Source organism: Drosophila sulfurigaster, chromosome 3 (genome assembly GCF_023558435.1).
Source record: "Drosophila sulfurigaster albostrigata strain 15112-1811.04 chromosome 3, ASM2355843v2, whole genome shotgun sequence".
NCBI lineage: Eukaryota > Metazoa > Arthropoda > Insecta > Diptera > Drosophilidae > Drosophila > Drosophila sulfurigaster.
The window spans coordinates 11,624,365-11,645,741 of record NC_084883.1 but is presented as its reverse complement, the minus strand read 5'-3'; the positions used below and the strand labels follow the sequence as shown (position 1 = coordinate 11,645,741).

At 38.8% G+C, this 21,377-nt stretch overlaps 3 protein-coding genes, 1 long non-coding RNA gene and 1 pseudogene across 4 annotated transcripts; 2 read left to right on the top strand and 3 right to left on the bottom strand.

Moving 5' to 3' along the window:
• The first annotated feature begins 7,088 nt into the window (after window positions 1–7,088).
• On the top strand, window positions 7,089–8,082 carry LOC133844393 (serine/threonine-protein phosphatase Pgam5, mitochondrial). The gene has a single exon (XM_062278347.1). The coding sequence runs from the start codon at window positions 7,098–7,100 to the stop codon at window positions 7,983–7,985; it is 888 nt and encodes a 295-aa protein (XP_062134331.1). The 5' UTR covers window positions 7,089–7,097; the 3' UTR covers window positions 7,986–8,082.
• A 647-nt stretch (window positions 8,083–8,729) lies between these two features.
• LOC133845588 (pickpocket protein 28-like) lies at window positions 8,730–11,586 on the bottom strand (annotated as a pseudogene).
• Window positions 11,587–13,323: 1,737 nt separating this feature from the next.
• LOC133842118 (uncharacterized) lies at window positions 13,324–20,064 on the top strand. Its single transcript, XR_009894357.1, has 5 exons — window positions 13,324–13,404; window positions 13,457–15,212; window positions 18,026–19,658; window positions 19,727–19,817; window positions 19,931–20,064. It is a non-coding gene; the product is annotated as an uncharacterized LOC133842118 (long non-coding RNA).
• LOC133842117 (pickpocket protein 28-like) lies at window positions 13,410–15,862 on the bottom strand. The gene is made up of 7 exons (XM_062275046.1): window positions 15,337–15,862; window positions 15,016–15,279; window positions 14,432–14,948; window positions 14,242–14,381; window positions 14,047–14,177; window positions 13,754–13,994; window positions 13,410–13,686 (listed from the first exon to the last, which is right to left on the bottom strand). Exons 1-7 carry the CDS (start codon window positions 15,609–15,611, stop codon window positions 13,410–13,412), a joined length of 1,845 nt encoding a protein of 614 aa, XP_062131030.1. The 5' UTR covers window positions 15,612–15,862.
• Window positions 17,867–20,219, bottom strand: LOC133842116 (pickpocket protein 28-like). The gene is made up of 7 exons (XM_062275045.1): window positions 19,942–20,219; window positions 19,621–19,884; window positions 19,037–19,553; window positions 18,840–18,979; window positions 18,649–18,779; window positions 18,340–18,580; window positions 17,867–18,255 (listed from the first exon to the last, which is right to left on the bottom strand). The coding sequence occupies exons 1-7, from the start codon at window positions 20,217–20,219 to the stop codon at window positions 17,979–17,981; spliced, it is 1,848 nt and encodes a 615-aa protein (XP_062131029.1). The 3' UTR covers window positions 17,867–17,978.
• Window positions 20,220–21,377: the final 1,158 nt, after the last annotated feature.

The following is a 21,377-nucleotide window of genomic DNA, read 5'->3' as shown; positions in this document are numbered from 1 at the left end:
CAATTTGGAATGTGAAACAGAGACGAAAATACGCTGCAATGGAAAGACTAAGAGACCGAGACTAAGGCTGACAGGCAATTTAACATAAATGTACACAATTTAAACAGACATCATTTACATATTTTATGCATTTCATATTAAGTGTCAAGAGGAAGAGGAATGTGCTCCTGCATGGCTTGTGCAATTAGGACTATTAACTTCTGCATACGTTGAAAATGGAAATGAAACTTGTTAAATGTTCAATAATCTGATACGAACTAACCTGGGGTAATTACAATAGAATTGATTAACAAAGAGAGTGTGTTGTAGTAAAACACTTTTGGAGAGATATCCGCGTTTCTTAAATCGTATTTAGAGCAACCGAAATCAGTGGCAAATTCATGTGTGTAAGCATATCCACAATACGGAAATTGAACATCCGATGTAAAGTACTAAGTGCATTGAAAGAGGCAGACAGTCTGCTGCTGTTGTAGCTGCTGTACCACCGACGGAAGCCATCCAAAAAAGCCCAACTACTGGTATTTCAGAGGTTGGAAGCCAAACTCAGCTGAACTGAACCGAACTCGAACTCAACTCAACTGAGCTGAACTCAACTGAATTGCACCGAAACAGAAGCAGAAACAGAAACTAAAATAAAGTGGATAGTGTCACACACATAAAATGTATAAGTTTGAAAATCTCACACAGTACACAGGATTGGCATAGCATAGTGGGCTGATAATGCTGATGTCTCCTAACTGCTGTTGTGGTGGGAGGAGGGCTGGCGCCTTCTTTCCCATTCATATTCTCAAGTCCAACTACTGTTGATGTCCATGCAGAAGGCTATGCAAGTTTGCAGAAAGGCGTGTGGCAGGCAACGCGTTACGGTCCAAATCCGAAATCAGAGTGTAGCAAAGAGGAAAAGGAGACGTAGTCGAGGAGTTAGCCACGAATAAATGGCGAATTGTGGCTACGATGCCGAAAACGGCAACCAGGGCGATTACAACAACAATTAGGTGCAGAGTTCCCCAAACTGAAGCAAAGAAGCAAAGAGCGGAATACAGAAGAAGAGCAGAAGCAGACGGCGAATAAGCAAAATAATGTGACAAGGCTAAATGCCGTAGCTGACATTGCACGACTCCGGCAGATTCGCAACTTCTGCCAATTGATAGAGGGTTAAGCAGTTGCCTGCCTGCCTTCGGTCGCCGTCGTGGCGAGCCATTTAAGATCTCTGCTCTTTTTTTTTCTTTAACTGACTAAGCTGAACTTTTGTGTCGTTTAATTACTGTAAAATCTAACAGCGTTGCCATTGTGCAAGAATGGCGACAAACTTTAAGCACAATCTGCTGAATTTGTTCAATTTAATTGTTAAGTATTGTAGAAATATACGATATCGGTTCATCACCATTTCATTTAATTTTCGTATTTTCAAGATGCATAAAAACTTAACTCATATCACAGACAAAAAAAAATGTTTTTTTTGAAACCCGATTACCTTTCTGCGTTAAGCTATTTAAAATATTAAATTAAAACATAAAAAATGTTTCTCAGAAAAATAATTTTTTTGTGCGAAAATCATCAGAATCTACAAAATTCATTGGAATCATTTCACCTCTATATTTAAAAATATATTATTGTGATTTTTTTCTACTCGAAAATATCGCTATCTTTTATGATACTGATTAAGTCTTGCTGGGAATTTCTATATAAACCCATCAAAATAATTTTCCAAGGCCAATATTCACATCCTTGCTTAAACCATTAAAGAGGCGTCCATAATTTCGACAGTTCAATTGTTTAATATACAATATACATATGTATGTATTTAGCATTGCACATATTGCCTTATATGTATGTTATGTTACTATCTACTATACTATATATACTACACTAGACTAAAATGCTATCTGTTCATATGTAATCCTCTTCAACGCTGCGTTCCCAGCAATTGTTCTGTCGGCAGACCATAAACGTGTATGGAGTTACTTCATGCGGCCATTTGGCAAATGATTTAGACGCCAATATTTTTGAATTATTATTGTTAAATATGAATATTTATTATAGTTCGCAGTAAAATTGTTGAACGCTGCTTAGATTTAACTCCCATGGGTGCGTGTGATAGAACATCATTTTTATGATTTTCGGTTTATGGCCGGCAATTGTAATACAAAAATGAATGTACATATATATTCTCTTTCTATTTGCTTTAGTACGAGTTGGGGAATTGGTTTGGGTAAATGCGAAATAGAATTACCAACGTACAGCTATTTGAGTGCGGTTTTAGCTTCTATATATATATTTGCTTCATTTTAAAGTTTGCATTGCGAAATTTTTATTTGACGCAAAAAAAGAAAACTGCAGAAACTTTTGGGATAGCTAGATAATGAACAAGATTTGCTTGCCAACAAAGCAAGTGTATTTTAATTGAAACTCTGCAACTCTCTGCAACAAGAATATAGCCAAGCTCGAGTAATCTGACAATACAATTTGTTAGCAAAAATAATTCAATTATATATTGTATATATATTTTTTTTTGCACAATATTTTGTTTTGAGTCTCTTGAGCGACGAAGCGATACGAATTAAACAAATATACATACATACATACTTATATTACATATATATTATTGCAGAGCTCAAGATAATAAACAGAAATGGAAAATTGAAAGAAAAAAAAAGAACAAAACAAAACAAAAAGTCAACTATAAAATATAAAATGGACGAAAATTGCGCAAATGCTTAAAACAAAATTGGACTGCTGTAGCAGAAAGCAAATACGAATGAATAATTTATGGTAACACATGCAGAATACTCGTAAGTCGACAGAAGGTCGTATTGCCTGGCTTCCTGGCCAATGGCCTGTTTCAGGTCCTGCTTTTCGTCCTCTTCCTGTTCCTGGTTATGCGTGTGGTGTGTTCTGTTGTGTTGTGTTGAGCTGTGTATGTGTGTGCGTTTGCTCGTGTGTTTCTTTGTGTCCCATATTTATGCACATAAATTGTAACGGCTTTTTAGCTCTACCTTATGCAGATTTGTTTAACTTCAAAAGAAATAACAGAGCGAACAGCATTGGACGCTGTTATTGTTGCTGATGCTGATGCTGATGGTGCTGCTATTTCAAGTTTTACGCTAGCATTAATCCACTAAACCGTAAACAAACGAGCGCAGTCAACAAAGGTCCAACATGTCGTATGAGCTATTAAGTGTAGCATTTGTGGCCCCATTTGTTAGAATGAAAGTGCAACTGTGTATGTGCATATCGTCTAGTTATAATTTAAGCTAACTACCACCCAGGTTGCGTACTCTGCAAGTTTTCTGCAACACCAAGCTGATTTCATTTCTAGTTGACTTTTCTCTCCAAATATTAAAACAAAGATTTATGACACCAATTGGGTATAGCAATTGAAATTGGAAATATGATGAAAAGCAATAGATAACAATAGTCAAACAAGTAAATATATTACCAGCGTTTTCTTACTGCAAAGTTTAAAGTTTCACGGCAGCCTAGCTAAAATGTATTCGGCAATTGCATTTTATTTAGTATGCACACGATAGATTAACATTGATATCGATAATTTATCGACATTCAATTGTTACCGAAGAGGGAGAATGTCAAAGCAAGCAATAGAAGAAATAAAGCAAAAGTAAACAGACCGTCAAGCTGGCTGCCTATATTAAAGTTTATTTACATATTATAAACAAATATAACAATTTTATTGCTGTTAAACCCACTTATACATATATTTGTAAGTACTTCGTTCATAACATGAAATTAAACTAACTTTTCGTCATGTAAATTGTTTTCAAATTCCATTTAATATTTCATTTCCGTTTAAAAGCATTGACGTAATTTATCAGAGCTCTACTGATTTCGTTTTACGCTTCTTAACACTAGAGCCTTAAATAAAATTGGCTAAAGTTGTCATAATTCACCAGCTATAAAAATTATTTTATTCTACCGCGAACTCTTTCAATTAAAAACACATTTCAAAAATGTTGTTTTAATAAAAGTTAAAAGTGGTTTGCGTTCGGATTTGTTTATTGCATTGCAAGTTGCTATGCATAATTGCCATAGTAAAGAGCATACAAATGTTTTCTGAGAAGTTTTGGTTTATGTTTTCTATTTCATCAACATAAACTAAAACGAAAAAGCTATTAACTCGAAATGCAAGTCCGAATGTTCAAATGGACGCGTGAGCTGCAGTTGCTGTAGAGTAGCTGGATGATATATACAACTCTCTGTCTCTCTTCTCCCCTATATCTCTCACTCTTTCGCTCTGTTTGGAGAGTGACGCCCGACTGAGGGCTTTGGGCGTGGCACCATTTCCCTCTTGAATTTGCGCAAATTTACACGAATTTGATTATTATTATGATGGCAATTTGCAAAAATGTCATCTTGCAGCAGGCAAAATACTTAGTACAAAAAAGAGGAAAAATGAAAAATATAGTTGGACAAACGGAAATTTCTCATTGCGCAAAGTGGCGCAGGACTTTCAACTCAATACAGGGTGACTGTCTATACCTCATTGAAATGGAGCAGCTGGCTGTTGGTCAGAAGATGCTCGCGATGCTGCTCACCCAGCGTAAAATGCTTGCCAGAATCCTTGGCATCAATTGTGTCTTCCACCTAACAGAAATTTATAGTTCTTTATAGAAGCTGTGCGCGTCTTCTTGCTATTCGCTTATCGCGGTCCCCCATAATTATGACGCAGTTTGTGGCGGTGGCAGCGGCAGCGGCATTGGCAGATATAGAGCAAGAGGTCCTTTTCCTCTTCTCTATCTATCTGTTTCTCTATCTTCCTTCATTTTCCCAGTAACTGTTGGTTGGTGACCGACACACGTCCTTCGTCTGCTTCATTCGTCCAGCACATCCTGCTGCAGGATGTTCAATTTTCGCTTGCCTCTTATTTCGTTGTGCCATTTTGATTTCCTTATTTGCCTTGTCGCGTTTTGCATTCATTTGCCTTTTGCACTTTATCTACCAACATTGCATTACTTTAAGTGGCATCTGCACTGTGCATACCACCCCCCTACCCTCCCTGCCCCACCCATTAACTCCCCCTCCTCCGTATTATCCCTTCTATGCCCCCCGCTCGAATCTTAATGCCTCAGCGAGAAGGCTAGGCACAACTCGACTCGGTGAAATTATCTGTTAGCCAAATCAAAAGTTTTGCGCTTTTATGTGGCTCTGTCGTTCTGTTCTGTACTGTTCTCTGCTCTACTCTCAGTTGTCGGGGCAAGTGGAATGGGCGCGTCAGTTAGTGGAGCCTGAAATTGTGTCAAGGACACGCAGAGCTCGGGGCTGTCCTTTGGCGGCAAATTCGAGAAATTATTGCGGAAAAGGAAAACAGCACAGCAAACATTGCTTAACTTTCATTGCCGACTTTTTGATTTATTTACAGAAACAAGAGCCCAGCACAAAAACACTCTCAATTGCTAATGAAAAGATGCTTTTAACAATTTGCCCTCTTCAGGATAGGCTGTCAAACTTATCGACCATAAAGTACACCCAAATGTGGTTTTATTATTTGCCAATAATGGTGATAAGAGAGACGTCTGATTTCACAGTCGATTTCAATAAATTGTGCAAATTTGCTTAATTCAATCGACTGTAATTTGATATGGATATAAATCATACAATTCCTATTATTTCCTCTACAATTAACTATTAATTATTTTAAAACAATTTAAGCAATTTACTTCGTGATGAAAGGTAATCTACAAGAGCTGGAAATGTAGTTTCAACTGCAAACAACAATTAGCTTCAGAATGGGTTGAAACAAAGGTAATTAAATTAATGCGTATCTCAGATGCTTTTACTAGAACCAAGACCGCAGCTCAACGAGTTCTCAGGTCGAATTACAACTTTAAATTGACTTGCCTGGTATTCAAACTCACAAGTTCACACACTCACAGTTTCACTCAGGCATTCACAGTGGCTTTTGGATTTTATAAGATTTACTTTTCTGGGTCATACAAAGGACGAACAACTTGGGCTCAGTTGGAGACTATGCTTTAACCACCTGACAAAAAATTGCGTGAATATATGGTTGTATATATGCCACAGTATGTGAAGGGATATTGTAAGAGGCAAGTGCGAGAGTAAGTGAATGAAAATGAGTCACAAAAATGCATATAAAAGCACTCACTACTGCACACCAACCAAGGACTGTCAGAAACTTGCTGCACACCTTATCATTGATGCGAGTTTAATGCACATCCACAAGCCCAACTTTTGAGTATTTGCTTGCCTATTATTGTGCAATGCATTTTACTCGTGTTGCCTGTCAGTAGGCTATAGTCATATTTTATTCTTCTTTTCTTTTCAATTTTCATAAGCTTGAAACCTGGGCAACACGTCAAAGTTTTAGTAACTTCATAAAGTCTTATATGACGGCGACGTGGCCGAAACAGAAGTTGAGAAGCAGCAACCCTTCGTGACCAACCACTTGTGGATGTATTTTATATTTTTGCTGACCCTATTCTCGGTTTTAATGCCTTGACGTTGGCAAAGTCAAAGTTGAACTTATTAGGCAATTTTGATTCTGGTTGGGGACTGGGAAATTAACTAAAAACTTGTTGTAATTGTCAGTAACCAATGAAATGCGCATTTGCTATGTGCTTAAGTTTGCGACAGGCCAAAATCTTTGCAAATACTTTCTCACAGTCAATTTACGTACAACTGCGAGCTTTGCTTGGTCTCTCGAAACAGTAGAGCATACCATAATCAACTCGACGCTTCAGTTGTTTTGGACTTTTCTCTGCAACTCCCCGTCCACTTCCTAACTTCTATCGCTACCTTTCTAACTTGTTCGGCTTCACATTGCTGATTGCGTCAGGCGCAAAGTTTACCACTCGAAAGTTGTTCATAAGTATTTTGCCAAGGGTAAAATAACTTTGACATCAGTTGGCAAGCAAAGTCTTCCAAGTATCTCAAGGCACAGTTTTCCATGCTAATCAACTGTGGGCTGGAAAGAACGACGACAGCTGCAGACAAATCTGCATTAGTTGGAATGCAAATGTGTAAATGCTTTTGGAGTGCATTGTACAATCGATTGCCAAACTATTTATAGAATCATCAAAATGTCATCACGTTTAATCCGAGCACTTTTCACTCATCAAATGCTTTCCTTAAGTTTTACATGTCAAATCATTTGTTTTGAGAGGAAAAATTCGTCAACCTCGTTAATGAAGCTTCATGGCATTTGGCATTCACTGGGCGCTATTGGCTGCGGTTCGCTTGCCACGTATGTGAGTCTCAAACTTCTCGATCAGCCACAGGCACGCAACGAAGACCACGAGCCGCAGGAGCTGGTGTCCAAGGGACAATGGTGCCACAATTGGGACAGTCGCGAACATCAGGCCTCCAATGTGGGTGCCAAAAATCCGGAACCAGTTGCGCTGCGTCACATTGTTCTAGTGCGGCATGGGGAATATACATCGACAACCGATGGCAATCATCTGACGGATTTGGGGCGCCTTCAGGCACATCGCGCCGGACAGCGGCTGCTGGAAATGGGAATCGCATGGGATCATGTGGTGGCCTCGACGATGACGCGAGCTCAGGAGACGGCAATGATCATTTTGAAGCAAATCAACTTTGACCCACTCAAGTTGAAGCGCTGCGAACTGTTGCCAGAGGGCACGCCATGTGCAGCTGATCCACCCCAGAATCGGACTTCATCCCAAGTGGAAAAGGCGACTCGACGAGACGGACCACGCATTGAAGCTGCCTTTCGGCGCTATTTCTTTCGCGCATCCCCTGAGCAGAAGGATGATTCGTATTTACTCATCATTGGACATGCCAATGTCATCCGCTATTTAGTTTGTCGTGCCCTGCAATTCCCACCCGATGCCTGGACCCGATTTAGCCTCAACCATGGTTCCATCACTTGGTTGACAATCTGGCCAACTGGCTATGTCACGGTTCGGTGTTTGGGTGATGCAGGCTATATGCCTGTGAATGAGTTAACCCACCGACGACCACGAAAATCTGTAGACAACAATTAATTGTAAATTCTCAATTCAGCCAAACTATGTATTTATATTCAGAGTTAGCTAAGATTTATCATAGAGTCGATGTACAAATAAATTGTAAACTAGTTAAATTAGACATCATTATTTCGTTTTAAGCCACGATTTATAGTCACAGTATATCACGTGATAATAAGAGTGGACCATCAGCTTGCCAACTTGTGCATATATTTTGAAATGAGTAACTAAAATATGTAAAACAATTATGGAACCTGGTACAAATTTAACAATGTGAAAGCTACTGTCGGTTCTTAATTCCTTTGGTTGACTATCTGGTATATTTTGTACTCTATGGTATATTTCAAGTATAATATACCAAAGACTGATTAAATTGGTAAGTTTTAGGAATAATACTACACTGTTTTGCCTTGATTAAAAATAAAGAGCGGGTGTCTCTGAGTCGAGGACTTTCGAATGTAGCTTGTTTCACTAGGTTGCTATTATCTATGTAACTCTTTAGTTTCCGTTCTCATTTTAATAAATAATATTACATTATACTAGTACAAATTTTCGATTATCCGGAACCTTTTAATTCTTTCCGCATAGACATAAGCGGCATCTCGAAACCTGATCGGTGTGAATATTGTAACATACCAATTATCTACTCAGTTATAGAATAGTGTGAGCGCGTTCATTTTTTTGTCATATATAAAAACGACATACAATTTATGAAATATTTCAATATTCTTATAATAATAAAAAACCCAAATTAGATGATAATCACTTGACGTCAAATCCACGCATCAATATGTACGTATTAAAAACAACTCAACCCTGAAAATAAGATAGCATAAATTTATCCTCGTACTGCATCAAATACTTGAGTACTTAATTTACACACAATTAACGGGACACATTCTGTGATGTATGTACAAAGGCTTGTGTGTGTGAGTGTGACGTTGTCGTTGCGAGTTGACATCATTTACAGCCAGTCTTACTGGCATTATAATTTGTAAAGCTTTCCCAAACGAAACGTGACTTTTATGCCCATTTTGTCATAGGAATGGCTTTTTGCCATGGCCATTGGCATTGCAGCTGAAGCTGCAGGCAACGGTAAAAAGCTCTTTAACTTTGGCCAAAATCACTTTGCACGATTTTGGCGAGTGGCGCTGCCTGCGGTTGCCACGCCTACTAAATGCTATCGGGACACCCCGCCTCGCCCTCCGCCACCACATTTGTGCACTCTTTCGGTTTTGTCACTGCTCATTAGAGCGGCTATAATTTCGGTTATTGTGCTCTTCCCTGATGTTCGGTTTTGGTTTTTGTTCTGGTTTTCGTATTGGTTATTCTCTCGTTATGCTCCACAGTTTGAGTTGTTGGTGTTGCTGTTGATGTTGGTGTTGGTGTTGGTTTTGGGGTCAGTCGCGGCAACGCTTCTGGTTGTGTTGCTGCAGCTGCTTTCATTACCCCTGTCAGCGTTCTATGAAATTTGCATCCTTACCATATAAATGTAATTCCGGGTCGCCACAAAATTGCATTATTTCAACCCATGGGGTGATTTCAACGTCACAGCACGCTAGTCAACTATTAAATATTTGGATAATATGAGAGAAATGTAAATATCAAAGGAACAATTCTGCTGACCAGACCTTTCGAATATGAAATAAAGTCACACATCAAAATAAAAGAATTATAATTCTATGTTATATATCGGAATATTTTTTGATTTTCTTGCAGCTCAAAATTTTTCCTTTTCTTGTTTGTCCACTGGGAATATCGGACGAATGGCCTGACGCTTTTGACGATCTCTGCAGCTTTCACAAATGCGCATCGAGAAGAAATAAACCAGTTCTATGAAGCTCAAGCCGGAGATGCCCATAAACAAGCCTAATATGCCTCCGAAATTGGATATCAACGTTGATACACCCAAGAGGATTGTCCTCTTAATGGCTGTGAACTGTTGTTCCTTGAAGTAGACGGTCAGACGAGAGCCAATAGCACTGCAAGCATCTTGAATTGTAAAAGTCTTCAATTTATTTTATTTAATACTACTATATACTCACTCAGTGCGTTTGTACGGATCACGAAAGGCTATAAGAGTTTTTTTAAAATTTAATTCAGCTCGGGAGATTTCAAAGTTGTATTCAAGCGATGTGCATGCTGGCATGCAATCGCACATAACCTTGACATTGGGATTTACAGTCTTCTGCATAGTCTGATTCTGTAGCAAGGCATTAAGCTCATCCTGTGCGGCATTATAACAGGCTATTCCAGCTACACCACAAACTGGAACATCCAAGGGCTCTGCAAGTAACGGATTGAGACAAGGCAATTGCCAGCTAATCATATCACTTACTAGGCATCCAGAACTTGACGCAACCACACTTGGCTATGGTATAGTTGGCCAGGCATTCGGTCTGGCAATTGCTCTGCGAGTAAGCTTTAAAGTAGCGAAGAGCGCGCTCATCATCGAAGTAACACTGGCGCCTACATAATAAATGTATATTATAATTACTTCAAATGAAATACCCTATTGGATGCTCTCACTTTTCGGCGCTAATTTCGTGTAAATTACTTGTGGACACGACATAATTGGGCAACACGCCAACCATAACCTCACTACCATGAGGAACAAGTATGTAATTATTTGAGGTAAGCGGCACACTCTCTGGTGAGTTGAGGAATACCTGAAATTTCACACTTTTAGTGCACTGTATATGGAGAGTCAATAAAGACCCACCTTGTAACCCTGCTTAAAACTGCGACAGTCGTAGTCATAGTTATGCTGGAGACCCTGCAAAAAAGGCAAAGAATCCATTCCGCACTGACGACGCAATTGTTCGCTGAGGATACGAATTTTGTCCCTGATCGACAAAGCCCGTTTCCAAGGACCAATTTCCGGTAATCTTATTGAGAGATGACAATTCGACATCGAAGTAATTGTCAAAACTAACCACATCAGGATCAATGTAGCTGATAAAGCGTTCATCTCGATATATATCCTTGGGTCGAAGTCCATTAAACTGATAGCAAATACCCTCATCGGTGGCCACAAAGTCGAATATTTTATTGCAGAAATAGAAACGTTTATTCGATCTGCAAAACGGACCGGTCACATTCTTCGAAATGGTCAAATTTACAAGGGTTTTTTGACACATCCAGTGGGGGTAAGCCAGATCGTAGATTCGACAGCAAAGGGGCAAATCTAGTTGCCACATCCGAGTCACAAATGTGCATTGTGGCAGCCATGCGTTGCAAGCTGCATCGATTAAATACAGATAAATGCACAACCTTTAGTTGCAGTGTAAGCATACTTCTCGTAAATGGGTCGATGCAGCTCGAATATATAGCGTATGCCGTGAATAGTCGTGCTCTTCGAGTACTCCAGCAGGAGACCCTTGCAAGCGGACAGACGACTGCCATATCTAATCCTAGATTTAATAATCACATCACTCGGTACATCGCTCAAAGCCGCTGAAGTGATGCTTCCGCGCTGAAAGTCAAATCCGGGTATGGCCAACAGCTCTGGCCTTGGAAAGACGCTGCTGAGCTTTTTCCCTTCTTGTTTCTCTTGTTCCTCAGTTGCAGTCATATTCCATGTAACGCCGCAAACGTCGCTGGTTCAACTAAACTGTTCCGCATAGCGACCAGCGGCTTTATAGCTATGGTTACTAGGTGTGACAGAGCACGCTCCTCTGGGATAAATTTAAATGGCGAGACTGCTAGATAGGGGGACGGTCGGTCATTCCTCCAGGTTGTTCCTTGTACTGAGCTAAATGCTTGGATAAGATATACTTGTTCCCAAAAAACAAGTTGAAATTCTTTTATTCCTAAGTTTTAAAATGTATATTATTCATTTACGAAGTATGAGTGTTGAGGGCAATAAGCTGCTTTAAGATATGAAGCAAGCGCATGGGAAAACCCAAAGCATGTATGGAACATTTGCATTGCACAACAAGGGATTACATGCACTCAAAAGCATTAAGCGTCCTTTCTGAATTGCAAAGTGCATCACAGATTACTTCAACTAGCTTCAAATAACAATTTTTATTTTGTTTAAATTTTTATATTATATAAATTAAATCAAAATATAGAACCAATTACAGCTATACAATATTTTAATTGTTAGTAAAAAAAATTCTGAAGATCTTCAAGAAATAATTTCATATGACTAAAAGCGACTGAAGCTTACTTGGGTTGATAAAAATATTACGTATGTTATTTAAGAACGCAATTTTCGGTATATTATTGGGTTATTTTATTATTTTATTGGACATCTCACAGTTGTTTTTAACTTTCTGACCCGTTATTATTTTATTTTGAGTTACATTTACAAAGAAAACAAAATGTGATATAATAATTTATACATTATATTTAAAGTACAAACATTCCATATTATACCACATTGTCAGCCAAAGCAACTGAGACCCCTTGTAAGTAGGCGTCTTTGCTCATACAAGAGTATTTCTGTAATAACTTCGACAATTCACACAGACAGACGGACATGGCTAGATCGTCTCGGCTGTTGACGCTGATCAAGAATATATATACTTTATAGAGTCGGAGATGCCTCGTTCTACCTGTTACATACATTTCCTGCCGGCACAAAGTTATAATACCCTTCTACCCTATGGGTAGCGGGTATAATTATAGCTATATCTCTATAGTCTCTGAGATCCAGTGTTTCATATGGACAGACGGTCATGGCTGATCAAGAATATATATACTTTATAGGGTCGAAAATGCCTCCTTCTAACTGTTGCATATATTTCCTGCCGGCACATATAAAAAGCTTTTTATACACGCTACCGATAGGTTAAATTTGTACACGAACGAAGCGTAACTGGCAGATGCCACCTGATCCTAAATAGTTGTATATATCAGCGTCTAGATCAGCGTCAAAAGCCAGTACGATATAGCCATGTCCCTCTGTCTGTTTGTTTGTCCATATGCATAGATATATAGATACATATGTATATAATTTTATTTTGACAGCACTTGTTATTCTTGCATGCGGATTAAGTTTGTTCCATATTTTTTCACCACCCACTTTTGCCCCTATAATTCGAAAAAAGATGCGTAACTTTATAGTCTGAGTCGCTAAAATTATTATAGACTATAAAAATAACAGTATTCCTGATTCCAGGGAATTATTTTGCGATCGGATGGAAGTTGTCAAAGTTATTTAGGAAATTCATTTGTTTGGGTCTTCGTAGCTTTGTCTGACAATCTAGTATATTTTGTACTCTATGTTATATTTTAAATATAGAATAATATTGATTTACCAAATTTCGGTATGTTTTAGTATTTTTGTGGTATTTTTGGTATATTTGTAGAATATGGTTTTCTTGAAAATGGGTATCAATGTTTTGTTGTTTATATGTGCATGCTCAATTGTTAGAAATTTTAAAAAACTTATGAAAAATGTAGAATTTTATAGTTTAAATTTAAATGGGTTAGTCAGTTAGAAACAGTGATCGATTGATCTTTCTCTTGTTTGTCCTCAGGGAATATCAGACGAGTGGCCTGATGCTTTCGACGATCTCTGCAGCTTCCACAAATGCGCATTGAGAAGAAATAAACCAGTTCGATGAAGCTCAAGCTGGAGATGCCCATAAACAAGCCTAATATGCCTCCGAAATTGGATATCAACGTTGATAAACCAAAGAGAATTGTTCTCTTAATGGCTGTGAACTGTTGCTCCTTGAAGAAGACGGTCAGACGAGAGCCGATAGAACTGCAAAATTTAGGTTCGTAAAGGTCTTCAATTTATTTTATTTAATATTATACTATTATATACTCACTCGGTGAGTTCGTACGAACCACGAAACGCTATAATAGTTTTTGTAGAATTATATTCGGCTCGGGAGATTTCAAAGTTGTATTCAAGCGATGTGCATGCTGGCATGCAATCGCACATAACCTTGACATTGGGATTTACAGTCTTCTGCATAGTCTGATTCTGTAGCAAGGCATTAAGCTCATCCTGTGCGGCATTATAACAGGCTATTCCAGCTACACCACAAACTGGAACATCCAAGGGCTCTGCAAGTAACGGATTGAGACAAGGCAATTGCCAGCTAATCATATCACTTACTAGGCATCCAGAACTTGACGCAACCACATTTGGCTATGGTATAGTTGGCCAGGCATTCGGTCTGGCAATTGCTCTGCGAATAAGCTTTAAAGTAGCGAAGAGCGCGCTCATCATCAAAGTAACACTGGCGCCTACAAAATAAATGTACATATATTATAATTACTTCGAATGAAATACCCCTTTGAAAGTTCTCACTTTTCGGCGCTAATTTCGTGTAAATTACTTGTGGACACGACATAATTGGGCAGTACGCCAACCATAACCTCGCTACCATGAGGAACAAGTATGTAATTATTTGAGGTAAGCGGCACACTCTCTGGTGAGTTGAGGAATACCTGAAATTTCCACCGTTAGTGCACAGTATGAAAAGTCAAGAATGACCCACCTTGTAACCCTGCTTAAAACTGCGACAGTCGTAGTCATAGTTATGCTCGAGCCCCTGCAAAAATGCAAAGAATCCATTCCGCACTGACGACGCAATTGTTCGCTGAGGATACGAATTTTGTCCCTGATCGACATAGCCCGTATCCAAGGACCAATTTCCGGATATCTTATTGAGAGGAGGTAAATCGGCATCGAAGTAATCGTCAAAGCTAACCACATCAGGATCAATGTAGCTGATAAAACGTTCATCTCGATATATATCCTTGGGTCGAAGTCCATTAAACTGATAGCAAATACCCTCATCGGTGGCCACAAAGTCAAATATTTTATTGCAGAAATAGAAACGTCCATTCCATCTGCAAAACGGACCCGTCACATTCTTCGAAATGGTTAAATCCACAAGAGTTTCTGACACATCCAGTGGCGGTAATCCAGAGCGTAGATTCGACAGCAAAGGGGCAAATCTGGTTGCCACATCCGAGTCACAAATGTGCATAGTGGCAGCCATGCGTTGCAAGCTACAAAACGATAGATTATAAAATATGATATTTTCGATAGAACTATGTCTCCCAATCTGTACTCAACTCTTCTTCGTTAATGTCGGAGAAGTCCTCGTTCTGCTGGTATTTATCCCAAATCAGTCGCGATACATTAGCATAGTCAAAAACGTTGCGTTCCATTTTGATTTCAGGACATATTGTAATAGTGGGAAAGGGAATCTTGTGCACAGGCACGAGTGTCTCATCAAAACCCAAAATCACCGGAGAGTCTTGCCACTTAAGGTAGGTTGCCCAAATAAGTGAAACCGCATAGCAGACGGAAGTGCACGTCAACACTAACCAGTATAATCTGTGCTTCGATTAAAAGTAGATAAAGGTACAACTTTTATTTGCAGTGAAAACATACTTCTCGTAAATGGGTCGATGCAGCTCGAATATATAGCGTATGCCGTGAATAGTCGTGCTCTTCGAGTACTCCAGCAGGAGACCCTTGCAAGCGGACAGACGACTGCCATATCTAATCCTAGATTTAATTATCACATCACTGGGCACATCGCTCAAAGCCGCTGAAGTGATGCTCGCGCGCTGAAGGTTAAATCCGGGTAAGGCAAGGTCTGACCCTGGCAAGACACTGCTGAGCTTCTCCCCTTGCTGTTTCCCTTGTTCCTCAGTTGCAGTCATATTCCATGTAACGCCGCAAACGTCGCTGGTTAAACTAAACTGTCCTGCATTGCGACCAGCGACTTTATAGCTATGGTTACTAGGTGTGACAGAGCACGCTCCTCTGGGATAAATTTAAATGTCGCGACTGCTAGATAGGGGACGGTCGGTCATTCCTCCAGGTTGTTCTTTATACTGAGCTAATTGCTTGTTTGGATAAGATATACTTGGTCCCACAAAAAAAAGTTTAAATTCTTTTATTCTTAACCTTTAAAATGTATCTTATTCATTTACGAAGAATAAGTGTTGAGGGCAATAAGCTGCTTTAAGATATGAAGCAAGCGCATGGGAAAACCCAAAGCATGTAAGGTACATTTGCATTACATACAACAAGGGATTACATGCACTCGAAAGCATTAAGCGTTCTTTCTGAAGTGCAAAGTGCCTATGTCAATTCAGAAAATTCTCTGAAACTGGCGGAGTTCTACGCTGGAGTTGCAACTTTTAGCTGGAAACTACAACAGATGTTGCCAATTTTGTTTGATACAATTTCAGAATTAAAGTTTTAAATTTACCAGCAAAGTTGTTGAAGGAGGCTGCTTGAGGCTGCTACCGTGCAAATCCGAGACTACAAAATGCATAAATCAAAGGAAAATTGAATTTTAGCTATGAAATGCTTTGCACACGCTGAAGCGCAACGTTGTCATCGTTGTCGTTGTCGTTGCCTTCATCGTTGTCCTTGACGACACGCTGTGAGCTTCTGACAATATGCAAGAGATGGCATACCGAAAGAATCCTTCCTGCCATCATCAACCCATCCAACCCCTTTCCCATCTACATATGTAGCCGTCGAAATAGTTGGACCCCCTGCAGGCGGACGCAAACGCATTGCAAAAACTTTGTCTGGCTCGGCGTTGATGCCACTTTAAAAATAAAATTAACTTTATGCAAAAGACGCAGACAAACTGTAAATATAGAATAAAACTTAAGATAAATCTTGGTATAATGAAGAGTTTTACATAAACGAGGCTTAGATTCTTTTATAATTATTATAATCGAATTTATTTTGCTATTGCAGATAAAAACACAATGGTTCAGTATCTACTCACTTGTTCTCACTTGAAGTACATCACAGATTACTTCAACTAGCTTTAAATAACAAATTTTTATCTTATTTCACTTCTTATATAAATTTCACTTCAAATAGTATATAAACAAGTACAGCTGGAGCTATACCAGCTATGGTTACTAAAAAACTCTGAAGATCTTTAAGAAATAATTTCATATGTCTAAAAACGACTGCAACTTACTTGGGTTGATAAAAATATTTTGTACTCTATCGTATTTTTAGAACGCAATTTTCAAAATATAATATTATTGAAAATGGGTGGCGGACATCTTACAGTCGATTACAATTGTTTTAACTTTCTGACCTATTATTATTGTACTTTGAGTTGCATTTACAAAGAAAACAAAATGTGATATAATAAATATCGTATATTTAAGTTCAAGTATTCAACTAATAGCCTGCAATTTAAATGACTTTGATAGATTATTTTACCGATAGGTAAGAAGAATATTATAAATTTGTGCCAGCAGCGTAACTTTAAAGTCAGAGTCGCTATAATTGGTATAGAAAGTATTCCTGATTCCTGAAAATTAGGTTACGATCGGATAGAAGTTGTCGAAGTTATTTAAGAAATACAAATAGCTTTGGCTTTGGCTCTATGGCATATTATATGTTGTTTTATGATTTAGTATTTTTGTAATATAATTTTTGTATATTTGTAGAATACTTTCTCACAGTCGACTATAGCCTTCTTAAATGTTTTGTTGTATGCATGCTTCATTGTTAGAAATTTAAAAAATTCAGGGAAAATTTATAATTTTGTAGTTTACATTTAGAATTGGTTCAATAGCCTTTTCGATTACATGTCAATTAAATGGCAGTTACTGATAAATATGGAAAGCGAGCAAATTTGTGATTTCAACGTCTTAGCACACTATATAGTCAAATACTTAATATTTGGACATTATGTGAAAAAATTAAATATCAAACAAAATAAGAAATTAAATAATCCACATTTGTTAGCTTATTTGATGAAAAATTGAATTTAAATTAGTACAAATGTTTTATATTGGATCGAAGCACAACTAGTTCAACACAAAAAATGAAATTTCTTCTTATTTAAATTAAAAAAAAATATAATTTGTTCTGCTTCTGAGTACATGAAGTGCTGCAAAGCTTTACAATAATACCAAATATGTAAATGTTCGCTAATACCATTTATTGATACTTTCCAAATAATGTGTGAATTCGCAACTATAATACTACAATATACGAAATTTATTTTATATGCTGTTAATTTGCTCGCAGTCCAAAACTAATCAGTTAGGAGCAGCGATTGTTTGATCCTTTTCTTGTTTGTCCTCAGGGAATATCGGATGAATGGCCTGACGCTTTCGACGATCTCTGCAGCTTCCACAAATGCGGATTGAGAAGAAATAAACCAGTTCTATGAAGCTCAAGCTGGAGATGCCCATAAACAAGCCAAATATGCCGCCGCAATTGGATATCAACGTAGATACACCAAAGAGAATTGTTCGCTTAATGGCTGTGAACTGATGCTCCTTGAAGTAGACGGTCAGACGAGAGCCGATAGAACTGCAAACAAATTGGATCGTAAAAGTCTTCAATTAACTGATATCTCACTGTAGTACTATATACATAATACTAATATATACTTACTCGGTGAGTTCGTATGTTTCACGAAAGGCTGCAATAGTTTTTGATGCATTATACACGGCACGAGAGATTTCAAAGTTGTATTCAAGCGATGTGCATGCTGGCATACAATCGCACATAACCTTGACATTGGGATTTACAGTCTTCTGCATGGTCTGATTTTGTAGCAAGGCATTAAGCTCATCCTGTGCGGCATTATAACAGGCTATTCCAGCTACACCACAAACTGGAACATCCAAGGGCTCTGCAAGTAACGGGAGGTGTAACAATTGGTTTGAGGCAAGGCAATTGCCAGCTAATCATATCACTTACTAGGCATCCAGAACTTGACGCAACCACACTTGGCCATGGTATAGTTGGCCAGGCATTCGGTCTGGCAATTGCTCTGCGAGTAAGCTTTAAAGTAGCGAAGAGCGCGCTCATCATCGAAGAAACACTGCCGCCTGCAAAATAAATGTATATTATAATTACTTCAAATGAAATACCCTATTGGATGCTCTCACTTTTCGGCGCTAATTTCGTGTAAATTACTTGTGGACACGACATAATTGGGCAGAACGCTAACCATAACCTCGCTACCATGAGGAACAAGTATGTAATTATTTGAGGTAAGCGGCACACTCTCTGGTGAGTTGAGGAATACCTGAAATTTCACACTTTTAGTGCACTGTATGTATATGGAGAGTCAATAAAGACCCACCTTGTAACCCTGCTTAAAACTGCGACAGTCGTAGTCGTAGTTATGCTCAAGACCCTGCAAAAAAGCAAAGAATCCATTCCGCACTGACGTCACAACTGTTCGCTGAGGATACGAATTTTGTCCCTGATCGACGAAGCCCGTGTCCAGGGACCAATTTCCGGTAATCTTATTGAGAGGAGGTAAATCGACATCGAAGTAATTGTCAAAACTAACCACATCCGGATCAACGTAGCTGACAAAGCGTTCATCTCGATATATATCCTTGGGTCGAAGTCCATTAAACTGATAGCAAATACCCTCATCGGTGGCCACAAAGTCAAATATTTTATTGCAGAAATAGAAACGTCCATTCCATCTGCAAAACGGACCCGTCACATTCTTCGAAATGGTTAAATCCACAAGAGTTTCTGACACATCCAGTGGCGGTAATCCAGAGCGTAGATTCGATAGCAAAGGGGCAAATCTGGTTGCCACATCCGAGTCACAAATGTGCATAGTGGCAGCCATCCGATGCAAGCTACAAAACGATAGATTATAAAATATGATATTTTCGATAGAACTATGTCTCCCAATCTGTACTCAACTCTTCTTCGTTAATGTCGGAGAAGTCCTCGTTCTGCTGGTATTTATCCCAAATCAGTCGCGATACATTAGCATAGTCAAAAACGTTGCGTTCCATTTTGATTTCAGGACATATTGTAATGGTGGGAAAGGGAATCTTGTGCACAGGCACGAGTGTCTCATCAAAACCCAAAATCACCGGAGAGTCTTGCCACTTAAGGTAGGTTGCCCAAATAAGTGAGACCGCAAAGTAGACGGAAGTGCACGTCAACACTAGCCAGTATAATCTGTGCATCGATTAAATATAGATAAATGCACAACTTTTATTTGCAGTGTAAACATACTTCTCGTAAATGGGTCGATGCACCTCGAATATATAGCGTATGCCGTGAATAGTCGTGCTCTTCGAGTACTCCAGCAGGAGACCCTTGCAAGCGGACAGACGACTGCCGTATCTAATCCGAGATTTAATAATCACATCACTGGGCACATCGCTCAAAGCCGCTGAAGTGATGCTCGCACGCTGAAAGTCAAATCCGGGTATGGCCAACAGCTCTGGGCCTGGCAAGACACTGCTGAGCTTCTGCCCTTGTTGTTTCCCTTGCTCCACAATTGCGGCCATATTCCATGTAACGCCACAAACGTCACTGACTCAACTAAGCTGCTCCGCAAAGCGCTAGTGGCTTTATACTCAGCTCAGTGATGGTTACTGGGTGTGACAGAGCACGCTCCTCTGGGATGTATTTAAATGGCGCGAATACTAGATGGTGCTTAGGGGACGGTCGGTCGTTCCTCCAGTGTCCTGTCCCTGTACTTAGCTAATTGCTCGTTTGGATAACAAATACTTGGTCGCAAAAAACAAGTTGAAATTCTATTATACATCACCTTTAAAATATACTAGGAATGACTATTAAGGGCTATAAGCTGCTTTAAGAAACGAGCTTTGAAGCAAGCGCATGGGAAAAGCATGTAAGGTACACTTATGTACTATACATTGCATACAACAAGCGATTACATGCACTCAAAAGCATTGAGCATTCTTTCTGAAGTGCAAAATGCCTATGTCAATTCAAAAACTACTCAGAAAAAGCGGGACTTCTGCGCTGGAGTTGCAACCAATTTTGGTTTCTGACAATGTCGACATTAATGTTTTAAATTTACCAGCAAAGTTGTTGAATGAGGTTGCTTGAGGCTGCTACCATGCAAATCCGAGACTACCAATGCATAAATCAAAGAAAATATTAGTTCTAGCTATTAAGAAGATCGCATACCGAAAGAAACCTTCCTGCCATCATCAATCCATCCAACTCTTTTCCCATCTACATATGTTGCCGTCGAAATAGTTGGGCTCCCCGAAGGCGGACCGCAAAAACTTAGTGTGGCTCGGCGTTGATGCCACATCAGAAATAAAATTATCTTTATGTAAAGGATGTAGACTAACAGTAAATGTAGAATAACACTTAAAATAAATCCTGATATAATAAAGAGTTTTAAATTAACGATGGTTAGATCCATTTTTTTAATTAGATCCTTTTTTAATTATTATAACCGAAATCTTTAATTTGCTATTGCAAATAAAAATACAAGAGCAATTTTATCTTTATGCCTCTAGGAAATGTATGTAACAGGAAAAAGGTCCCATAGAGGGACTATAAGAGATAGAGAAATAATTTTCTTTCGACACCACTTGTTATGTTTTCACATAGAGATATATGTACAAATTTGGTTGCGATCGGATAAAAGTTATTTAAAAAATGCAAACGGTTCTTCGTAGCTTTGG